Genomic DNA, 22,884 nt, shown 5'->3' on the forward strand with positions numbered 1-22,884 from the left:
CAAAGTGCAAGTTAAAATATATTTCTATATTACAATAATTAAGACTTTTCTAAAGATTTATTACATTTCTTCTTCACATTAATTGAATTTATATTAAAACATATATTGTTTTTTTAGCAATAATAAGTATATTTCTTTTTTAAAATAATATTCATATTTATTAAACCCTAAAATTATATAAAGAGCTCCGATTATTAAATAAGTAAATACGAAAGAGGCAATAGGAGCGAGGAGATGTGAATATAAAATTATAAGTTTTTTATATATAGATGATATGTCGCAATTGTATTGACATTAAGTACATTAGTAACATTCTATAGAATGACGAAGAAATTATAATAAATATTTGAACGTTTCGATTCATGTTTTGAATCCTCTTCAGCATAATATATAAATTAAATAAATGAATTATAAATAAAAACGAAATTAATGATAAAACATCGCATAATAAAGGCATAAGACATGTGTGAACATAAAATCTGTGATCGTATTCGCATGATTAAAAGGATCACTGCCTCAGAACCGCTGTACATATTTATCGCATTAGTTAGTTGTATAAATTACATATATATAAAATCCAACTTGTTCGGCTCTTTTATTGTACGGCTTTTTTATTTCCGTCATTCTATAGAATGTTACTAATGTACTTAATGTCAATACAATTGCGACACATCATCTATATATAAAAAACTTATAATTTTATATTCACATCTCCTCGCTCCTATTGCCTCTTTCGTATCTACTTTTTTAAATTGTTTTAAATAGATGAGAACTATTATTAGATTTTTGATTATAAAATTTCGCTCTGCTGGCTTTATATCATTGGTGACAAAAAATTTGAATAAGGAAAAACTGAAAAGATAATACTCTGTTGGGATAATTAAAGGAATTATCATCCAATGTTAGAAATAATTAACATGTTACATAAACGTTAAACAATATTAAAATATAATCATACTGCATAAACATTAAGAATAACATTTAAAAAATATTTGAATTAATATTTCAAAATAATAGATAGTTTTATATCATTAGGAAATATTTTGGAAACATTTTTAAACATTATGTATAAGTTATACAACATTATATGTTTATAAAATGTACATATAATTAATATTTCAAAACATTGCCTATACATATATGTATATATGTATATTTAAATATATAGAGTGAGTTATTAAAAACTTCCTTCTAAGATATCTTCATAAATATTAATTTTACATAAAAATGGTTTATATAAAAATTGTTTAATCTAAAGGAGTAAAAAGATAAACGTTTTACTATTATTTTAATCTTGGATGTAATCTTAAACCTTGGATATGCTAAAATTACATGAAGGTCAATCTAGTTTTTTTTTAATGAAATTATCTTAATTTTTCTATATAAATTAATTTTATACAATACTATGTAAAAGTTATAAGGGTATGATAGTAAACAATAGAATAATTTATGAGATATATCATACTTTAATTTGAGGATCATAATTTTTAATAATTTCTCATATTAAACTATGAAATATGTCGTAAAATATTTATTTTTCAATTATTTTGCTTCAATATTTTTATGCACAAAATAATAAGAGAAAACTATTTGTGTAAAGAAAAGGCATAGTTGTCTTAAAGAAAAAAAATTTGCAAGAAACAATTAAATATTTTTTCTTGTTAATATTATATATTAATGGATATCTATGTAGTTATATCATTTTTAATTGTAGAAGTAAATGACTCAATTATAGAAAATTGCCGCACTGTAAAAGCTGCAGTTATTTTATTACATTTAGTCATTCATAATATGCTTTAGCATCAAACATGCGTTTATTATATAAATTTTTAGATATAAACAAACTCGAATATAAGTCCGTATTCTTTCACCAACTGCGAGATCTTTTATCATTGGGCCTTCGTCTTATATGCTTTTCGATAAAAGTTGCTGAACAAGTAAATGAAAATTATCACGTTCATCGCGACGAAATAGGTCAAAATCTTCGATGATTGGCAATTCATGGCCAATGTTAGCATTAGGTAGACTAACATTAGTGCAAATTGTAGCTGAAAATTATAAAAGAAAATTTATTAACTCTGATTTACGTAAATAATGCTTTTAATAATGTTAACATTATAATAGATTCAGCAGTATGTATATTAATAAAAGAAAATAATCGAAAAGAATAAAATAAAAAAATGTTCTAAAATATATAATACTTCGAATCCTATTGTTATTAAAAATGTTTCATGATTTTATCAACATAAAATAATAATAATGAGATGTTGAATAATTTTTAAAATTACTTTGACAATTTAATCAATATTTTAAGAGATATTTACCAGTTGAATCAAGGTCATATATTTTTTCCACCACAGGTATTTTCTGTACTTGGAGCCAAGTGCCGCGATAAAATAATAAATGTACAAAATAACGTGAACTATGGAATTCAAGAAACCTACAACAATAGCCTGTTCACCAAGTAATAATTTCAAGCAGCACCATGAGAAAGTGGCCATTAAGGTGTGGTGATAAACATGAAGAAAAGTCACTTGGTATTGTTTCTTCCTCAGAACAAAGAATACCTTGAAAAGCAGAATATTATATTAAAAATTTTATTTTCTTTATAAATTATTTTTTATTTTGTCTTAATATTTTCTTATATTTTTTATGTTTTAATATATTATTTCATCAATATTTAATTGACATTTAATAATTTAATTTAAATGTTATTTTAATTTGTAACATTCAATAATTTTTATTGTGATTTTAATATAAAATTGTGCGATTAAAGAAATTATATTTAATAAAAAGAATAAATAAATAAATTTAGAAAATATTTAACACACGCACAATAAAATTTTCATTAGGTATTTAGATGTATTTATCTATGAAATTGAACATTCTAAACAGATTGGCTATGTCAAACGTTAATAAATTTAATACATTTCGAGATTCATGAATTGCAGAAAGCACTTTTAGTTTTTTAAAATTAATAAACAATTTGTTAGTTAAAGTAAAGATTTATAGAATGTAATTTAATCTCAAAATCATAAATATTATTTCATATAGAACTATCCTTTTTAAAGTGATTGCACCATAAAAATTTTATAGCAACTGTACACAAAAATGAAAATAAAAATTTTAATTCTATAAGGCAATATAATTGCTTTTGTTAAATGACGAAAGAATGGTGTAACTTTTGAAAGATAACGGTAGCAAGAAATTACAAATGCAAATTGTTTTTCCAAATGTCTTAGCAAAAACTTTGTGAATCCATTAATGCATATTAAACTTAATTATTAATTTATTAGTTAATTTTATTTGTATATAATTATTTGCTTACCGTGTCTAGAAGTTCGATTACTTTTGCGAAGAAATACCAATATCCACCTTGTAATAACTATTCGTCGAAACATATACATAATATCGTTAAAAAATGTGTTTACTGTAAATTGTTAAAATTTAATCCAATTTACAATTATTAAAAATTATGAACAAAATGCTTACCACTAATTGTGTACGTTTGGCTTCTGCATCATGTAATGAATAAAAATTGCATCCATAAGGAAAGTACAAATGTTTATATTTAATAATGAAACTAAATATCTGAAATGGACGAATAATTTTTAGAGATTATTTTGCATCAAATCTTACAATTTGTCACGCATTTAATGATAGAGATATGAAATCATAACTTTACCAAATATGTTAACCAAGTATTGAAGAGCACTTGAAACGCGTTATATAAGATTATAACGGTTTTCAGCTGAAAAGGTGGTTTCTTTTCCATCATTTTTGGTCCAACCTTCAATACGAATATCAAATATGTGCTGATAATACATAACATAGGACCCGGAGACCCCATTAAAGGCCAGGTGTCTATTACTGTCATACAAGAAAATATAATTTGTCTATTTTTATGAAAAGTTATAAAACACGTCGAAAATTTCTGATTAATAGCGCCTGTGCAATATAAATAACTTGTTACATTTTATGAATAAATTTTGAAACCTTTTTAAAACAAATGAATTATTAAATTAGAAATATTTATTATTTTGATTATATATATATATATATATATATATATATATGTATATGCCCGTTAGAATTAACCCATTTTTACGTCCAGGTAGTAAAAATAAATTACCACATATTTAAAGCGCATTAAAATCGGAGGGGGACATTATCTTTCCTTGTTAGAGTTTAACCTTATACATATATACATATATATATTTTTTAAATTCTTAATGCAATATTTACTATTGCAGTTATATTTTTTACACTCATTTAATAATTTAACGTTATATAGATAATATTATATACATAAAATAAAAGGATTCTTGTTGTATTTTCCCATTATTTATGAAATTTGTCTTACAAACAAGTATTTTTCGATTATATATATTTATTCCTTAGTTGTCACAATTTTCTTTCAAAATAACAAATAAGTTATATGGTACAAATGCAGGATTGGAAAGTAACGCGTTACTGTCACTTATTTTTGGTAACGATCGTTACTTTTTTCTATGTGTAATGTCGTTACTTTTTTATAGTAACGGTAACGAATTTAACGTTACTTTTATCGTTACTTTAGTTATCTTTGTTCAATAAATCGCGCGCTTTAGGGCGTTAAAGGTATCACATACAATTAAAAGTGCAAGGTTTATTTATTTTATTTCACAAGAAGATTAATGTCAATATTGATATGTATATATATATATATATATATATATATATATATATATAGGGGACCGTGGGGTCAATGTAAGAACGGCCAATGTAAGCATTGAGCAAGTTTTCAACATATTAAAAAAAAATAAATCCATGTTTTTTTTATTAAAAAAATATTCTTTGGAATATCCACTATAAGAAAAAACACAAGTTTATTGATCGACTCTGTACCACTGTACCCCGCGGTTGTACCCGACGTTCCCTTATAATTTGTGTTCACATCTTATGGTTCTGACATACTAGATTTTTCTTAAATATTAAACTGCAGAATGAGTAATATCCAATGAGAGCTCTGCTTTTAAATGTAATACCTAGAAAAACAGAGCTTTTGTTGAATATCGCTTATTGCATCCAATGTGCAGAGAACCATTAATTTGCTTATTCTGTTATTTACTGCTGAAATTTTATAGCACTGGTCTAATTTGTTAACTCTGAGATGCGCGAGTCCAGGAAATAAGTTTTTCTTCTATTTCTTTGTGGTCTTTTTCTCATTCCACAATTAACGAGTAAGTGGACCTAGTGTGTATGTAACGTATAGATTTTCAATACTGGCAGTGAATATCTTTAATAACGGCAAAAAAATAACGAATCGTTACTTTCTTAGTAACATTCCCAACTCTGCACAAATGTTATTAATAGTATTAAAATTGTCCCAGTTGTATCGACATTTTTAAAAATTCTTTATTTTGTAAAGTTTTTTTTTTATTCTTTGCAAGTGTCAAAAGAGATTGATTACAATTAATACAATTAATTATTAAACAAGAAATTATAACTCTTATCACACAAAAGAAATTTGACAGAATCGCACTGGACAACATTAATGTTTTCGTGACTATAAAAAGTGTTTTATGTTGTATAAATTAATATAAATAGAATAGATATAGACAATAATGAATAGATAAAAGAACTTTTATAAAGTTGCAAGAATTGATCGCATTTAATAAATTCATAGTACATTTATGTTATCTCGTTCAGCATATTTCTCGTGAATAGAGGAATCTATATTTCAAAATTGACTTTCTTTATAGTGTTAGTAAGCTCACCTTCAATATTGTTTAAAATTTCAGTATAATTGAATAGCTGTCGTATAAAATCAATCATGTTGGTGATGTACTGTATCTGCTGTATAGTACCTGAAATATGAATAAAAATGTACTTTTTTATGCGACATAAAACGTAAAAAAGTTTTTATGCTTATATTACAATTAGGTTTTAAGACTTTTTTTTTCTTATCATTTTATATTTGTAAAATTAAAAAACCATGATAAAAATTATTAGAGTTCTTTCAATTTTTCTTTCTTCTACTAGCAATAAGTAAATAAGAATGACTTTAAAAGCATTTTTAAAAGTTATCCGAACTTTATCTTTTTCTCTTCTTAATATAATAATTCCACATGAAAGATAAAGATATTAAGTTTAATTACATTTTTGTAATAAAAATTATTTTCCCAGGTAGCAAAAATAGTTATTTTGACGTCAAAATAACTACTTTTGCTGGCTGGGTTATTGTTAGTATATACTGTGTAGATTTTTTGAAAATTTTAATATTTTAAGCTTGCACTTTTTGTGTCGGTAAATATTTGTTCTTCTTAATTTTCCAATGTGAATTTCGCATCCATATTTAATTAAATATTTGTTTTGTCACACAAACTCTGCGATTCGTAACACTATTAATACCGATATTATCACTAATACAAACGAAAAATTAATTTATTGTTATTTGTAACGTTACACTTAACTTGTGAGAATTATAAATATTGAAATTGCAAATTCCCACGCTGTTAAAATTTGTATGAACATAAGAACAGGTAATATAAGTGTCTTGTAGATTTGCATTCGCGTTTGCAACAGAGAATTCGAATTTCTTTTTGCAGTGTATTTACTGTTTCTTTAACGATGAATTCTTACAAATATCTTGTAATTATTTTCACAAACTTTGGAATATGGCAATTTATCACGACCTTCCCTTTAGATTGTTAAAATGAGTTAACGTTAAAATGAAAAAAGGACAGAAAAGCCTTGACACGATTTATTTCGAGCGTCTCTCTCGCGATAAGAAAAGAGATATATATTACCAAAACTGATTGTTCACTAGAGTTCACTGGTTTGACAAATGTATTCTCCGATGCCCGCCGCACTTGTCAATTATTGTTGCTTTCGATAATATAAGATGCCGAGAATGATAAAGAGCGAAGAAGTAAATAAGTTAATAGAAGCAAAAAGTATACTCTATTTAATTTATCCACTCCAGATTAATAAAATGAAGAAAAGGAAGAAAGAAAGAAAATATGGGGGACAATTATCCTTCTACGTAAAAACGGTCAAAAAAATAAAAATGGCAGTACACGTCGAAGAAAAGAAGGGACACTGGAAGAGTTGCGAGAATAGCCATGAAAACATATGCCATGCATACACATGAGTACTGCGTCATTTTTTATCGCAACACTTATAACAATTAAATAATATTAACAGATAAAAAGAATATGTGACATTGACTTAATAGTAAAAATATCGTTTATAATATAATAAAATTTTAAAATATAATATTTAATTTACAAAAAGTTGTCATCAAAATAGTATCTCCAAAAATGTTCTTTATAAAAAATTAACTAATAATTAAATATAATAAAAATAAATAAATAAATATACATACATATGTGTGTAAATATATATATATATATATTTATTTATTTATTAAATTAATATAATACAAATTTAACTATCTATAATAAAATATAATAATATATATTATATATAATATATGTAGTAAATAATTATATAATATATATATATATATATATATATATATATAATGTATTTATATAATATAATTTGTGTAGCTATATAGACATATAGCATATTTTTATAAAAAATATATTATAGTTTAAATATTACGATTTTTTACAATATATTATACATTAAATATATAGCAATTATGGCAATAAGTAATTTACTCATATAAGAAAAATAATATGTTTTTATACAAAAATAGAGCTAACTGAAAGCCAATATTAATAAATAACGATTTATTATCAATGCAATAAATAAGAAAGATCCGCTTACACAACTGCGAAATAAGATGATATTGACGCAATAGTATAATTTTGTTTAATAACTACATGCTACGAAGAATACGCATGCATTACTATAAAAGTATTTTGTTGTGAATCCGTATTAGCAGTATACATATTTCGTATTGATAATAGTTATTGTTCAGTAATTATTGAATAAATATAAATATATATTTATATATTATACATATATTAATTTTTAAAAAATTTTATTATTGTTTATGCTTTCGTTCAAATTTAACTGTTTGCCTTTTTTATTAAATTATTATAAATAATATGATAAAACAGTTATTTTTTAAAACTTATAATAAAAACATATTAATATGTATTTATTAATTAAACTTTCAGATTTTATTTTAAATAAAATAATTTGCGCATTACTTACTACGCTTGATTCTTATTTTTCCATTTTCTATTAATTATTTGTTTTGTTTAAATTCTAAGATATCTTTTATTGAGTTCCTTCTTTATTTTTTATTAAAATGACAAACGGAAAATAGTAAAATAAAATAATTAGATTAATAAAATAAACATGCAAAATGTTAATTTTTTTATATATATTTTATTATTTTTTATTATATATTATGTTATATTAATAAATATAAAATTGATAAAATTTTTTTTACGATACTTGTCACATTTGGTTGCCCAATAAAATTGCTTGCACGTGCATCTGAAATTAACGATCGCTACAACGCTGATAACATTGTAGTCAACAGTGCCAGCTATTACCTGATTAAGTAAGTACATTACAGTCATTTTGAAATAAATTTAGTAAAATACACTCAAAAAAAATATAATTTAAAATGATCGCGACAAATTATTTGCGTATAATTAATTCTCTGTTTAAAAGCATACAAGATTTACTGTGATATATAATCTTGTCAATTTTAAAGAGCACAAAAGCATGTCATCTACTACAAAAGCTTACATACTGCTCACCTTTCTTCTGGACTGTACACTTGTAAGTCTGGAAATTGTATGTTTTCTCTCACAATTGTCACATAATTTTACGTACAAAACAAAAACGAAAATGAGAAACAAAGAACAATATTTTCATTCTAAATATGTATTTCGTCTTTAAAATAAAAAAAATAATAAAAAAATAAAAGAATAGAAGAATAGCAGTATATGGTTTGTTTAAATAAAATAAAGAGATATTGTATTATAACTTAGGCAATAATGTTTGAGAAACAAATCTTTTCTACTTGTATCACACTAGTGATCAGTAGTGATGATCTTATAATATTGTGAATACATATTTTATAGCAGTTTATAGTAAAAATTTTTAGTTATTGTTAGATAGTCGAGAGAAATGGAAATAGTTATGTAAATAACATGAAAACTCTTACATACTATAATTAAAATGAGAAAAAATGGATTTTTGTGATTACATATGATTATATATAATTAAAATCGAAATTTTGCGCGATCTGGCTATATGTGATATACTATAAATAGTAATTACCTATTAAGCAAGTACTATTGATTAATTTCGATTTATTTTAACATTTTGTGTAATGTAACGAAACGTACATTAATTGTGCGTATTTAAGTACAGTTTCTTTGAAATACATGATAAATACATGCTCTATAACGGATGACATTTTTATCAAAAGCATCATATTTTATCAACTTGATATTTTATGAAAATATTTTAGTTTTTCTTAAAAAAAAAAAGGTTATATAAAAATACAATAAATAATAATTCAAGTTAAATAATTAAGTTTAACTAGCAAGAATTTCAGCTAGTTTTTTGTTTTTGAGTTAAATTAAATTTATGTGGAAATTGAGTTTTGTTTTAAATATTTGTTAGTAGATATAATAAGAAAGTTCTAATACTTGGATCTGAGGGGGGATAAGGTACGCGGGGCGAGGTACCTCGCCCCCCGTACTGACCGTAGAGGGGGGATCAAATGTCCCACCCCGGCTGACAGGGAAGGGGGAGGTACCAAATGTCCCCCCAAATTGAGGAGGAAGGGTGGTACCAAAATCTCACCCTGATTGAAAGGGGGGAGGGGGGAGGTATACATATGGTTCCGCACGTGGAGGGAGTGTCCTCTCCGACTGACTGCGGAAGTCTGATGGTGAGAGAGAGGAATGTCAACTGTTATAGATAAAATAATCACCCCACTCTGTTTATCCATAATGTATATTTGCAATAAATAATTACGTTCGCAACGCGGTAGAGGGAGAAGATGCTATAGGCGTTCGCAACGCGTTAGAGGGAGACGGTGCTATAGGCGTTCTATATAGCGTAGGACAAGGAGATGGTAGGAAAAGGAGATATGGATGCGAGAGAAAAGAATAGAGAGGAAGAAGGATAGCGAGAAGGAGAACGTGTTATGGGGTGCGAGAGAAAGAATAGAGAGGAAGGAGGATAGTGGAGGCGCGATAAGACGGAGGCTAAGGCGTACGCGAGAAAAAAGATAATTTTTGTATGTTAAGTTTTTTTATAATATTAAATGTTATCTTATTATCTAATTATATCTAATACAGAGAAAGAAGGATGGGATAGACAATGAAGGTGGAAATAAGTAATATATATATATATATATATATATATATATATATATATATATATATATATACAGGGTGTCCCAGAATAATCTTCCGTCCGTAAAATAACGTATTCCTGACACAATTTTAAGACAATTTTTCCTTTACCAAAATTTGATTTGAAGCGTAGTTTTTGTGTTATAAACAAAAATAGTTAGCAAATCACGCGTCGAGTATAGAAGGCAGGCAGGAGCGGCGCGGCGCACCGCGAGCGCGGACGCAGCTGACTGTCCGACGGGTGATTACCGCCGCATGAGTCGCTAACTATTTTATCTTATAGCATAAAATTATGCTTTAAATAAAATTTTGGTAAGAAAGAAAATGTCTTATAATTACGTCATAAGTGTTCCTTAAAATAACGTTTTTTTAATGACCAAAAGTTGTTCCGGATCGCCGGCCGTCGGACGCTGCGATCAGCTGATTGCTACACGCGATGTGTGTGTGTCTGAGTGCGTGCGTAAACGAAAGGGACAGAGTAAGTGAGAGAAAGAGAGAGAAAAATAACCGTCTCCGCGACGGCGACGCTCCTTCGATTGTCATCGACATTGTCGTTGACGACTTCAGACCGATCGATATATTGATTTTTCGGCTCAGCTGAGAGACACATCGCGTGTAGCAATCAGCTGATTGCAGCGTCCGACGTTATTTTAAGGAACATTTATTCCTGACGTAATTATAAGACATTTTTTTCTTTATCAAAATTTTATTTAAAACATAATTTTATGTTATAAGATAAAATAATTAGCGACTCATGCAGTGGTAATCACTCGTCGCACGGTCAGCTGCGCCCGCGCTCGCGGTGCGCCGCGCCGCTCCTGCCTGCCTTCTATACTCGACGTGTGATTTGCTAACTATTTTTGCTTATAATTCAAAAACTATGCTTCAAATCAAATTTTGGTAAAGGAAAAATTGTCTTAGAATTGTGTCAGGAATATGTCATTTTACGGACGGAAGGTTGTTCTGGGAAACCCTGTATATATATATATATATATATATATATAAGTTTAACATAAATTTTTATTTAAAAAGTGTGTATGTGTATACATATAAAGTGTGTGTGTGTGTGTGTGTGCGCGTGTGTATGTTTTAAAATTAAAAATTTAAAAAGATAAAAAATTTGCCAAATTAGCCGGTCATTACCGCTGGCAGATGCAATTCCGTGATGAATGATTTATACGCGTCGGTATCTAGGCTTAAATTACGCAGCGAGATCGATAGACAAAAGATCCTTTGAGTCTTTATCAGTTTTTTCAACACATGTGTGTGTGTGTGTGTATTAAATGAGTTATGTACAAGTCGCTTTCTTCTTTCTTCTAAAAGGTCTTTTCTTCTTATTTTTTTTATCAGTAGCAGCCTCACTTTTTGAAGATGCCTTATTTCCGGAACGTCTTTAAATCGCATATGTTCTATATCGATATATTCATCGATCACACCACATAAAAAATCTATATTTTCACGGATCTTGAAAAACAGTTTTAGCGATCTTGTATAAGTCCTTGGTAAACCAATTTCATGATTTTGTAAAAATTGCACTATAGAATTCATGGCACTACCGAAGGCGTTGTAGTTTATGCGATACTAAACTATTCAAAAGTTATAGCACCGTGTGTGCGGCTGTCGTATGATGAAATCGATTCAAATATTCGGTTACAAATGTATACGACAAAGCGAGAGATAATATTTTGGCTAAATGATAACATAAACAGAACGCCGACAGTACGGATGTTTGCACTAAAGAATAACGTTTTGCATAGCGGGTAGGCATTATCATGTATATTTAATTTGATTATAAATGTAATCAGGCGTTCTATAGTATGATGTGGTGTATGTGTAGGACAAGGAGTGTATGATAATGATGATAAGAAAAGGAGAGCATGATGGTAGGAAAAGGAGATATGGGTGCGAGAGAAAGAATAGAGAGGAAGGAGGATAGCGGGAAGGAGAGCGCGCATGGTGAGAAAAGGACAGCACTATAGGTGTAGGACAAGGAGAGTATGATGTGTAAGGAAAGGAGAGAGCAAAGGAGAAGGCGGCAGTAAAAGAAATATAAATGTATAAAAATTTCAAATTTATTTAAAAATAAAAAAAATTTAATTACAGAATATAGAAAATGATACTTGAAGTATAGTTTTAATGTAAATATGGGTTGATTGAACCTTCATGATGATGATTCGACCACCAATTGAATATTTTAAATACATTTTGTAAAGCGCAATTTCGTACATGTCTATCGCAACGCAGAATAGCATCTAATTTATCTAAAGCAGGAAACATCATCATAGTGGTTATCCAATGTCTCGATAATAAGACCGATTCTCGCATCGTCTTCCAATAAATTTGCCAACCATTCTCGTTTTTCATGCCCCTTAACATACACTCGAGAAGCTGCATTTTTCAACGTCACAGCCTCAGTGATTAAACGTTTGGCCATGTAGTATGGAATGTTTCCATCTTCCCATTGCAGATTGTGATGTTTTCCAATCAACCATGCAACTTGAGATCTCTCAGACCTCGTGAGCAAACGGAATGGTGTAAGACTCGTAAAAATATAATGAGACAGTACAGATCCTTGAGTCAGAATCGCAATTTCTTTCACGATAAATTTTTTTATCGATAATAAATCTTTGAAGATCCACAAACGTTGACCCAACCTTAATGAAAACATATTGGCGAGAACTACGACGAACGACTGATGTTAATCATCGAGTATCGCAAGTTTTATGTTTTAACATTGGAGGGGATAATTATTTACAGAAGATTTGACCGTTGGTTGATAAAACGAGCGTTCCTAGCGCCTTATAACTTCATATAATATTCGGCGTACAATTTTGGTTGTAGGATAGATTTTTCTTGTATCGCAAGTTTTAACATTGGAGGGGATAATTGCTGATTCATGTATGTTTACGTACTACGTTCGTTAGAGGATTGTCACATTAAAGAATAGGCGAAGAAAGAAATAATAAAAATCAGTAATGAAAAAGACAACTGCCTCTCCACACAGCATTCATACAGATAATTATAATAAAACGATTATTGAATCACGACACAATCAAATAAACATTAAACAAACATGTATCGAACATTGATCAACATCGATTGAAACATCGATTCAACCATGTTTGAACAACTATGTAAAAGATTTGACAATAAAGTCTCATTATTTGCTTTAATAATGCGATGCACCTGTCAAATCTTTTACATTATCTATAAAAGGTCATACCGGGTTTAATAATTGTTTAATCAAGGGCAAATATGTAAATAGTAGAATCAAAGACAGTTACGGAAAAATGAAAAGCCATTGCAACAGTTGATTAAAAGGTATAATGAAATTGAAAATTGTATTTTCTTATTTGTAGAACATGATAATAATAATAATAATAATAAGATATATTCATGTACAAATTTACACAAGAATGGTCCAATACTTGATAATGTTGATGTTGAATCGTAGTATCTCAGAATATCAAACGGAAAATTTACTATTAATTGTAAAAATTCTTCTAATAATTGCTGCTTATTATGAAACGGTAAATATATTCTGATTATAAATGTTACACAAAAAAATAAAGAAATTTGTGTTATTGGTACAAAATTGAAATATGTAAAAGATTTATATAAATCACCATGTCATGAAATATAATTTTGTGCGTAACATAATATACATATTTTTATAATAAAATATGTATACATAATTTCTACATGATCTTCGTTCATTTTGCGCAACACAGAAATGGATGACGAAAAATATATCATTGCGGAATTTAATGATGGTCTGCAGCTAATACCTGCTACATGGTACACCGCAGATACGTTTACATGTATTTGGCCTAGTCACTTTACAACAAACAATGCTTCGTATTAATAAAGCTATAACTGCAAGAGAGATATTATGAGAAAAGTCAGATTGGAAGGAGTTACCAGTAAAAATTTTTGGCATTGCAAGTAAGTGAATAATATCAAACATAAATTTGTATGTATTATTAGTTACATGTAATATTGCATATATTATTAATAATTTTTATAACTTCTTTTACACTTTTATTTAAAATTATTCAGATACTTACGAAGAAGGTATACAAAAATTAATTTTGGTAGAAGATACATCAAATAATGATACAGGTCTATCTTCAAATGAATTACAAGAACGAGAAAAAAAGAAGACGTATAAGAACCAAAAAAAATATTTATCTTTCTCTTCTGAAAAAAGATGTAGATTTCTTTAAAGAAAAATAGTGTTACGCAAGGAAAAATTCTGCCCGCTCTTCCACAGAAACAAAATTTTGTGTCGTATGACAAAGAGCTACAGAGTACATCTAAACATATTGGAAGAAATATATTAGACGAAAACATATTGTTTAATGTAACGTAAAAAACGGTGAGCATTAGCTACAATTTATTAACGTTATATGATATTTGTAAAAAAATACTAATACTTAGTTTCTTTTCAGATATTAATAATAACAACAAAATTGTTACAGATAGTACATCTTTTATAAAAAAAATTCTGCTTTACGTATAGAAAATGAAAATCTATGTTCTCATGGTAAGTTTAAAAAATACTAATACTTTTATATATTTTCTATAAATAAAGTAGTATGCAAAAATATAATTGTTGCATAACGTATAATATAGAAAACACAGAAATTATATTCATATTCTATAAACTAAATAATATTAATTTATTTCAGAATTTAAGGAACTAATCTTAGGAAAGTTAAATAGAATATTATTTAAATTGGACGCGATTGAAAATAAAATCGAATCTACTATGCATTGCAATAAACATATAAAAATTGTGCTTTACAAAATGTATTCAAAATATTCAATTGGTGGTCGAAGCATTATTATAAAGGTTTGATCAATCCATATTTATAATAAACTATTGTCAAAATACATATGCGTTATTATCTTTTTTTCTATCCTCTCCTTATAGCAAGTATTATATATCTTATCATTGTATACATCTGTGTGGTGAATAATATATTACAGTACGTGATGCATTTTTCTGTTAGTTTGCATTTTCAGCAGACAATAGACGTGGAATATTTAACATCTTTAAACAAGTAGTCGATCAATGACAGTTGATTACGAACCGATCATGGTTCGTTTTTAATGTTGACCGAGGTTTATTTGATGTTGATCGACGTTCGTTTGATGTATGATAGTGGTTCAAACATGGTTGAATCGATGTTTCAATCGATGTTGATCAATGTTCGATACATGTTTGTTTAATGTTTATTTGATTGTGTTGATTCAATAATCGTTTTATTATAATTATCTGTATGAATGCTGTGTGGAGCGACAGTTGTCTTTTTTATTACTGATTTTTATTATTTCTTTCTTCGCCTATTCTTTAATGTGACAATCCTCTAACAAACGTAGTACGTAAAATTACATGAATCAGCAATTATCCCCTCCAATGTTAAAACTTGCGATACAAGAAAAATCTATCCTACAACCAAAATTGTACGCCGAATATTATATGAAGTTATAAGGCGCTTTTAAACCGAGCAGGAACGCTCGTTTTATCAACCAACGGTCAAATCTTCTATAAATAATTATCCCCTCCAATCTTAAAACATAAAACTTGCGATACTCGATGATTAACATCAGTCGTTCGTCGTAGTTCTCGCCAATATCTTTTCATTATGGTTGTGCCAACGTTTGTGGATCTTCAAGGATTTATTATCGAAGAAAAATTTATCGTGAAAGAAATTGCGATTCTGACTCAAGGATCTGTACTGTCTCATTATATTTTTACGAGTCTTACACCATTCCGTTTGCTCACGAGATCTGAGAGATCTCAAGTTGCTCATGGTTGATAGGAAAACATCACAATCTGCAATGGGAAGATGGAAACATTCCATACTACATGGTCAAACGTTTAATCACTGAGGCTGTGACGTTGAAAAATGCAGCTTCTCGAGTGTATGTTAAGGGGCATGAAAAACGAGAATGGTTGGCAAATTTACTGGAAGACGATGCGAGAATCGGTCTTATTATCGAGACATTGGATAACCACTATGATGACGTTCCTGCTTTAGATAAATTAGATGCTACTCTGCGTTGCGATAGACATGTACGAAATTGCGCTTTACAAAATGTATTTAAAATATTCAATTGGTGGTCGAATCATCATCATGAAGGTTCAATCAACCCATATTTACATTAAAACTATACTTCAAGTATTATTTTCTATATTCTGTAATTAAATTTTTTTTATTTTTAAATAAATTTGGAATTTTTATACATTTATATTTCTTTTACTGCCGCCTTCTCCTTTGCTCTCTCCTTTCCTTACACATCATACTCTCCTTGTCCTACACCTATAGTGCTGTTCTTTTCTCACCATGCGCGCTCTCCTTCCTGCTATCCTCCTTCCTCTCTATTCTTTCTCTCGCACCCATTTCTCCTTTTCCTACCATCATGCTCTCCTTTTCTTATCATCATTATCATACACTCCTTGTCCTACACATACACCACATCATACTATAGAACGCCTGATTACATTTATAATCAAATTAAATATACATGATAATGTCTACCCGCTATGCAAAACGTTATTCTTTAGTGCAAACATCCGTACTGTCGGCGTTCTGTTTATGTTATCATTTAGCCAAAATATTATCTCTCGCTTTGTCGTATACATTTGTAACTGAATATTTGAATCGATTTCATCATACGACAGTCGCACACACGGTGCTATAACTTTTGAATAGTTTAGTATCGCATAAACTACAACGCCTTCGGTAGTGCCATGAATTCTATAGTGCAATTTTTACAAAATCGTGAAATTGGTTTACCAAGGACTTATACAAGATCGCTAAAACTGTTTTTCAAGATCCGTGACAATATAAATTTTTTATGTGATGTGATCGATGAAAATATCGATATAGAACATATGCGATTTAAAGATGTTCCGGAAATAAGGCATCTTCAAAAAGTGGCTGCTACTGATAAAAAGAATAAGAAGAAAAGATTTTTTAGAAGAAAGAAGAAAGCGACTTGTACATAACTCATTTAATACACGTACACACACACACATACACATATGTGTTGAAAAAACTGATAAAGACTCAAAGGATCTTTTGTCTATCGACCTCGCTGCGTAATTTAAGCCTAGATGTCGGCGCGTACAAATCGTTCATCACGGAATTGTATCTGCCAGCGGTAATGACCGGCTAATTTGGCAAATTTTTATATCTTTTTAAATTTTTAATTTTAAAACATACACACACACACTTTATATGTGTACACATACACACTTTTTAAATAAAAATTTATGTTAAATATATATATATATATATATATATATATTACTTATTTCCACCTTCATCATCTATCCCATCCTTCTTCCTCTGTATTAAATATAATTAGATAATAAGATAACATTTAATATTATAAAAAAACTTAACATACAAAAATTATCTTTTTTCTCGCGTACGCCTTAGCCTCCGTCTTATCGCGCCTCCACTATCCTCCTTTCTCTCTATTCTTTTCTCTCGCACCCATATCTCCTTTTCCTACCATCTTCTTGTCCTACGCTATATAGAACGCCTATAGCACCGTCTCCCTCTAACGCGTTGCGAACGCCTATATCACCGTCTCCCTCTACCACGTTGCGAACGTCTATCGCACCGTCTCCCTCTAACGCGTTGCGAACGCCTATAGCATCTTCTCCCTCTACCACGTTGCGAACGTCTATCGCACCGTCCTCCTCTAACGCGTTGCGAACGCCTATAGCATCTTCTCCCTCTACCGCGTTGCGAACGTAATTATTTATTGCAAATATACATTATGGATAAACAGAGTGGGGTGATTATTTTATCTATAACAGTTGACATTCCTCTCTCTCACCATCAGACCTCCGCAGTCAGTCGGAGAGGACACTCCCTCCACGTGCGGAACCATATGTATGCCTCCCCCCTCCCCTCCCTCTCAATCAGGGGGGGGGTTGGTACCACCCTTCCTCCTTAATCTGGGGGGACATTTGGTACCTCCCCCTTCCCCCTCAGTCTGGGGGTGACATTTGGCCCCCCCCCCCCGGTCAGTACGGGGAGCGAGGTACCTCGCCTTGTCCCCCCCGCTTACCTTACCCCCCCTCAGATCCCTGTATTAGAACTCTCTTATTATATCTACTGTTGTTTAAATGTTTTAAATTGTTTTAAATAGATGAGAACTATTATTAGATTTTTGATTATAAAAATTCGCTTTGCTGGCTTTATATCGTTGGTTACAAAAAATTTGAATAAGAAAAAACTGAAAAGATAATACGCTGTTGGGATAATTAAATATGTTTATAAAATGTACATATAATTAATATTTCAAAACATTGCCTATACATATATGTATATATGTATATTTAAATATATAGAGTGAGTTATCAAAAACTTCTAAGATATCTTCATAAATATTAATTTTACATAAAAATGGTTTATATAAAAATTGTTTAACCTAAAGGAGTAAAAAGATAAACGTTTTACTATTATTTTAATCTTGGATGTAATCTTAAACCTTGGATATGCTAAAATTACATAAAGGTCAATCTATTTCTTTGTTAATGAAATTATCTTAATTTTTTATATAAATTAATTTTTTACAAAACTATGTAAAAGTTGTAAGGGTATGATAGTAAACAATTGAATAATTTACGAGATATATCATACTTTAATTTGAGGATTATAATTTTTAATAATTTCCCATATTAAACTATGAAATATGTCGTAAAATATTTATTTTTCAATTATTTTGCTTCAATATGTTTATGCACAAAATAATAAGAGAAAACTATTTGTGTGAAGAGAAAACGCATAGTTGTCTTAAAGAAAAAATTTGCAAGTAACAATTAAATATTTTTTCTTGTTAATATTATATATTAATGCATATCTATGTAGTTATATCATTTTTAATTGTAGAAGTAAATGACACAATTATAGAAAATTGCTGCACTGTAAAGGCTGCAGTCATTTTATTACATTTCGTTATTCATAATATGCTTTAACATCAAACATGCGTTTATTACGCAAAATTTTCAGTTAAATTAAATTTATGTGGAAATTGGGCTTTTGTTTTAAATAGTTGTTTAAATGTTTTAAATTGTTTCAAATAGATGATAACTATTATTAGATTTTTTTTTGTAAAATTTCGCTTTGCAGGCTTTATATCGTTGGTGACAAAAAATTTAAACAAAAAGAACCTTAAAAGATAATACGCCGTTGGGATAATTAAAGGAATTAACATCTAATGTTAGAAATTATTAACATGTTACATAAACATTAAACAATATTAAAATATAATCATACTGCATAAATATTAAGAATAACATTTAAAAAATATTTGAATTAATATTTCTTAAATATTTTAAAATAATAGATAGTTTTATATTATTAGGTAACATTTTGGAAACATTTTTAAACATTATGTATAAGTTATACAACTATAACGAGCTACCCCTTGTTACCCGGCCGTCGATCCGCTGGAAGTCCGCCGCCCAGAGAACATCCGCCGGGCAAGGACGGAGGCGCTTAGCGCCCTTTTTAAACGCTCAAATAACGGCTGTTAAAACAGCTCACAGCGTTCTGGATATCTCTTTTCGCTTCTAGTTTGCTCTGAGAGTTGAAGTCGCAAGAGAGATATCCAGAACCTGTAAAGCATCCAGATGTGAGCGGTGGAGCGTACTCCGTTTCGACCGAGTGTTGTAGGTCCTTCGTCACCAGCTTTCCGACCGAAATTTGTCTTACAAACAAGTGTCTTTCGATCATATGTATTTATTCGTTAGTTGTCACAATTTTCTTTCAAAATAACAAATAATTTATATTGCACAAATGTTATTAATAGTATTAAAATTGTTCAAGTTGTATCGATATTTTTAAAAATTCTTTATTTTGTAAAAATTTTTTTGTTCTTTACAAGTATCAAAAAAGATTGATTACAATTAATACAATTAATTATTAAACAAGAAACTATAACACTTATCACATAAAAGAAAGGAGGAGGGTCCATAAGGCCCGATTTAGTCTGAACGGACGTTATCAATTTTACGTATAAAAATAATTTTAAATTATGATATTATTGATGTCCAATATAATATTTACAATTTTCAGGCGAGTTGTGTAGTATTAAACATAATATCCATAAATACGAATTTCTGTCTTTAAACAAGATAAAGAGTACGTTATTTATATATTAAACATGTCCGTTTAGGCTAAAATCAACTAAATTTAGTTTCTTATGTATTAAGAAGTAGTTCTGATGATTTACAACGAAATCGTGAGTGAGCTAAAATCGAGCCTTATTGACCCTCCTCTAACAGAATTGCACTGGGCAACATTAATGTTTTCATGACTATTAACAAATTCGGTCATCCGCACTACACCACTAGTGCATATTAAAGGCTGCTATATGTATATAAAGTATAATGACGTAATATATAAACACTTTGATGCTGAATAATGTATGTTCTATTAAAAAAATGACGAAGAAATATATCATGATTAAATTTTAATTACTTAAAATGTTTATGTGATTCCTATTTATTTATCTTCATGTATAGCAGCCTTTAGTATGCATTAGTGCGGTGTAGTGCGCATGATCGAATTTGCTATATAAAAAGTGTTTTATGTTAATATAAATTAATATAAATAGAATAGATATAATAATGAATAGATAAAAGAATTTCTATAAAGTTTCAAGAATTGATCGCATTTAATAAATTCATAGTACATTTATTTTATCTTGTTCAGAAGATTTTTCGTGAACAAATAAAGGAATCTTTATTTCAAAATTGACTTTCTTTATAGTGTCAGTAACCCAGGTAGTACATGTTCGTTTTATAAACGTTTTCTAAACGTATCTTTTCGTATTAGATACGTTTAGGTTAGGTTTAGAAAGCGTTTATAAAACGAACAGTGCTACCTGGGAACCTCACCTTCAATATTGTTTAAAATTTCAGTATAATTGAACAGCTGTCGTATAAAATCAACCATGTCGGTGATGTATTGTATCTGCTATACAGTACCTAAAATATGAATAAAAATGTACTTTTCTATAGGACACAAAACATGACGAAAGTTTGGTAATTATACAGTAATAGGGAGCCACCCCCCCGTGTTATAAAATAAGAAATACGATAAGTAAATACAGTAAGTAATAATAATAATGTATATAATAATAATTTATATAATATTGTTATTTGTTTGTATTTTAATTATTATTATTATTATTTTAATAATAATAATAATAAGGAAAGGACATAGGAAGACTTATACAAGCCATCAAAGGAAACACAAAAAATATAACGAAATATGTGAACATAATTACACACAATAGTAATAACAATACAACATTACAAGAGAGATTAGACACACAAAAATAAAAACTAGTCGTTTACGCGGCGATAATGTCCGATTTTTGAAGAATAATTTTCCTAATCTAATTTGATCGAGTCAGTCAAGTCAGAACATTTAAACTCTTAAAGTCTATGATAAAAAAATGTTCTCAGAATTTCTCACACATAACAGTTTTCAGATTTTCTATAAAATTTCTAAAACTTTCTTCTCAGAAAATTTTCAGATTTTCTATACAAATTGGCACTTTTTAGAAATGTTTAAAAAAAAATCTAAAAGTTTATGAGATTTATAATAATATATTATTTATTATAAATTTACATTATTTCTTATATTTCTTTAGATTATTATATCAAAAAACATTTAAAATATTTTCACAATCTAAGATATTTAGAATTTAGAATATTTAGATATTTAGAATTAGTTTTTATTTTTTTGTCTTTTTTTTTAAACGTATTTCACATTTAATAAATTACAAGAACGCAAGCGTCATTCTGCTATTGTACCTTTATCTTTCATTGAATATTGAACAAAGGTAGCATGACGTATTAACGAAAATCAACACATGGTTTATTTTATTTTTGTTCGATATCCAGTGGAAAATAGAAAATAGAATAACGCTTGTATTAATTTGTATAGCTAAATAAAATGCAGTCAAAAACAGAGAAAAATATTCTGATTTTTTATTCTATAATTTTCTAAAAAATATTTAAAAACCTTGAATAAATCTTTTTTTTCATAAATTTAAATTATGAAAAATTCCTAAAATTTTTTAGGAATTTATAACATTTTGTTTTCACCAGAAATAGAATCGTATTTTTTTAGTTTTTTTGTTTCAAGAGGAACAAATAGTGTATGTATATTTATAGTATATGTATATTTAGTACATATTTGTTATGCGTGAAAAAAAGCAATTTAGATGTTTAAAAAGACTTACGCTCAGGAACAGGTTTAATACGATTTAAGTGCTCGTATTTTTTATCTTGAGAATAATAAAAATTGTAACATTACTTCTAAGCTGTCATATTTTATAAATAATTGAGTGGATAAAATATTCTTTTTTGATTTTTCATTTATAGTCATTTCTGTTATAAATGCTAAATCAAAATTTAAGAATTACAAGTGTGGACCAAAAAATTATGAGTAAATTTGAGATCGAGGATTATATTTTAAAATAGTTTGTACATGATACT

The 22,884-nt window shown here is 28.4% G+C and overlaps 1 protein-coding gene across 3 annotated transcripts; it reads right to left on the reverse strand.

The window, feature by feature from the left end:
• Nucleotides 1-1,700: 1,700 nt before the first annotated feature.
• LOC140671141 (very long chain fatty acid elongase 7-like) lies at nucleotides 1,701-21,415 on the reverse strand. Of its 3 annotated transcripts, none has more exons than XM_072902271.1 (7): nucleotides 6,456-6,774; nucleotides 5,760-5,849; nucleotides 3,686-3,870; nucleotides 3,493-3,591; nucleotides 3,329-3,385; nucleotides 2,325-2,567; nucleotides 1,701-2,048 (listed from the first exon to the last, which is right to left on the reverse strand). In XM_072902271.1, exons 1-7 carry the CDS (start codon nucleotides 6,550-6,552, stop codon nucleotides 1,890-1,892), a joined length of 930 nt encoding a protein of 309 aa, XP_072758372.1. In that variant the 5' UTR covers nucleotides 6,553-6,774; the 3' UTR covers nucleotides 1,701-1,889. The 3 variants fall into 3 exon arrangements, with proteins under 3 accessions (XP_072758372.1, XP_072758375.1, XP_072758373.1); XM_072902272.1 differs by lacking the exon at nucleotides 6,456-6,774 and adding an exon at nucleotides 6,792-7,112 and having other exon boundaries at nucleotides 1,714-2,048; XM_072902274.1 differs by lacking the exons at nucleotides 5,760-5,849; nucleotides 6,456-6,774 and adding an exon at nucleotides 21,274-21,415.
• Nucleotides 21,416-22,884: the final 1,469 nt, after the last annotated feature.

This window comes from Anoplolepis gracilipes, chromosome 11, assembly GCF_047496725.1.
Source record: "Anoplolepis gracilipes chromosome 11, ASM4749672v1, whole genome shotgun sequence".
Lineage (NCBI taxonomy): Eukaryota > Metazoa > Arthropoda > Insecta > Hymenoptera > Formicidae > Anoplolepis > Anoplolepis gracilipes.

Coding starts and splice junctions, on each gene's coding strand:
- LOC140671141 (XM_072902271.1), bottom strand. CDS start 6,552: ATGCAAATCTACAAGACACTTATATTACCTGTTCTTATGTTCATACAA. Junction 3,386..3,492: donor CCAAACGTACACAATTAGTG/GTAAGCATTTTG, acceptor TTCGACGAATAG/TTATTACAAGGTGGATATTG. Junction 2,568..3,328: donor TAATCGAACTTCTAGACACG/GTAAGCAAATAA, acceptor CTGCTTTTCAAG/GTATTCTTTGTTCTGAGGAA.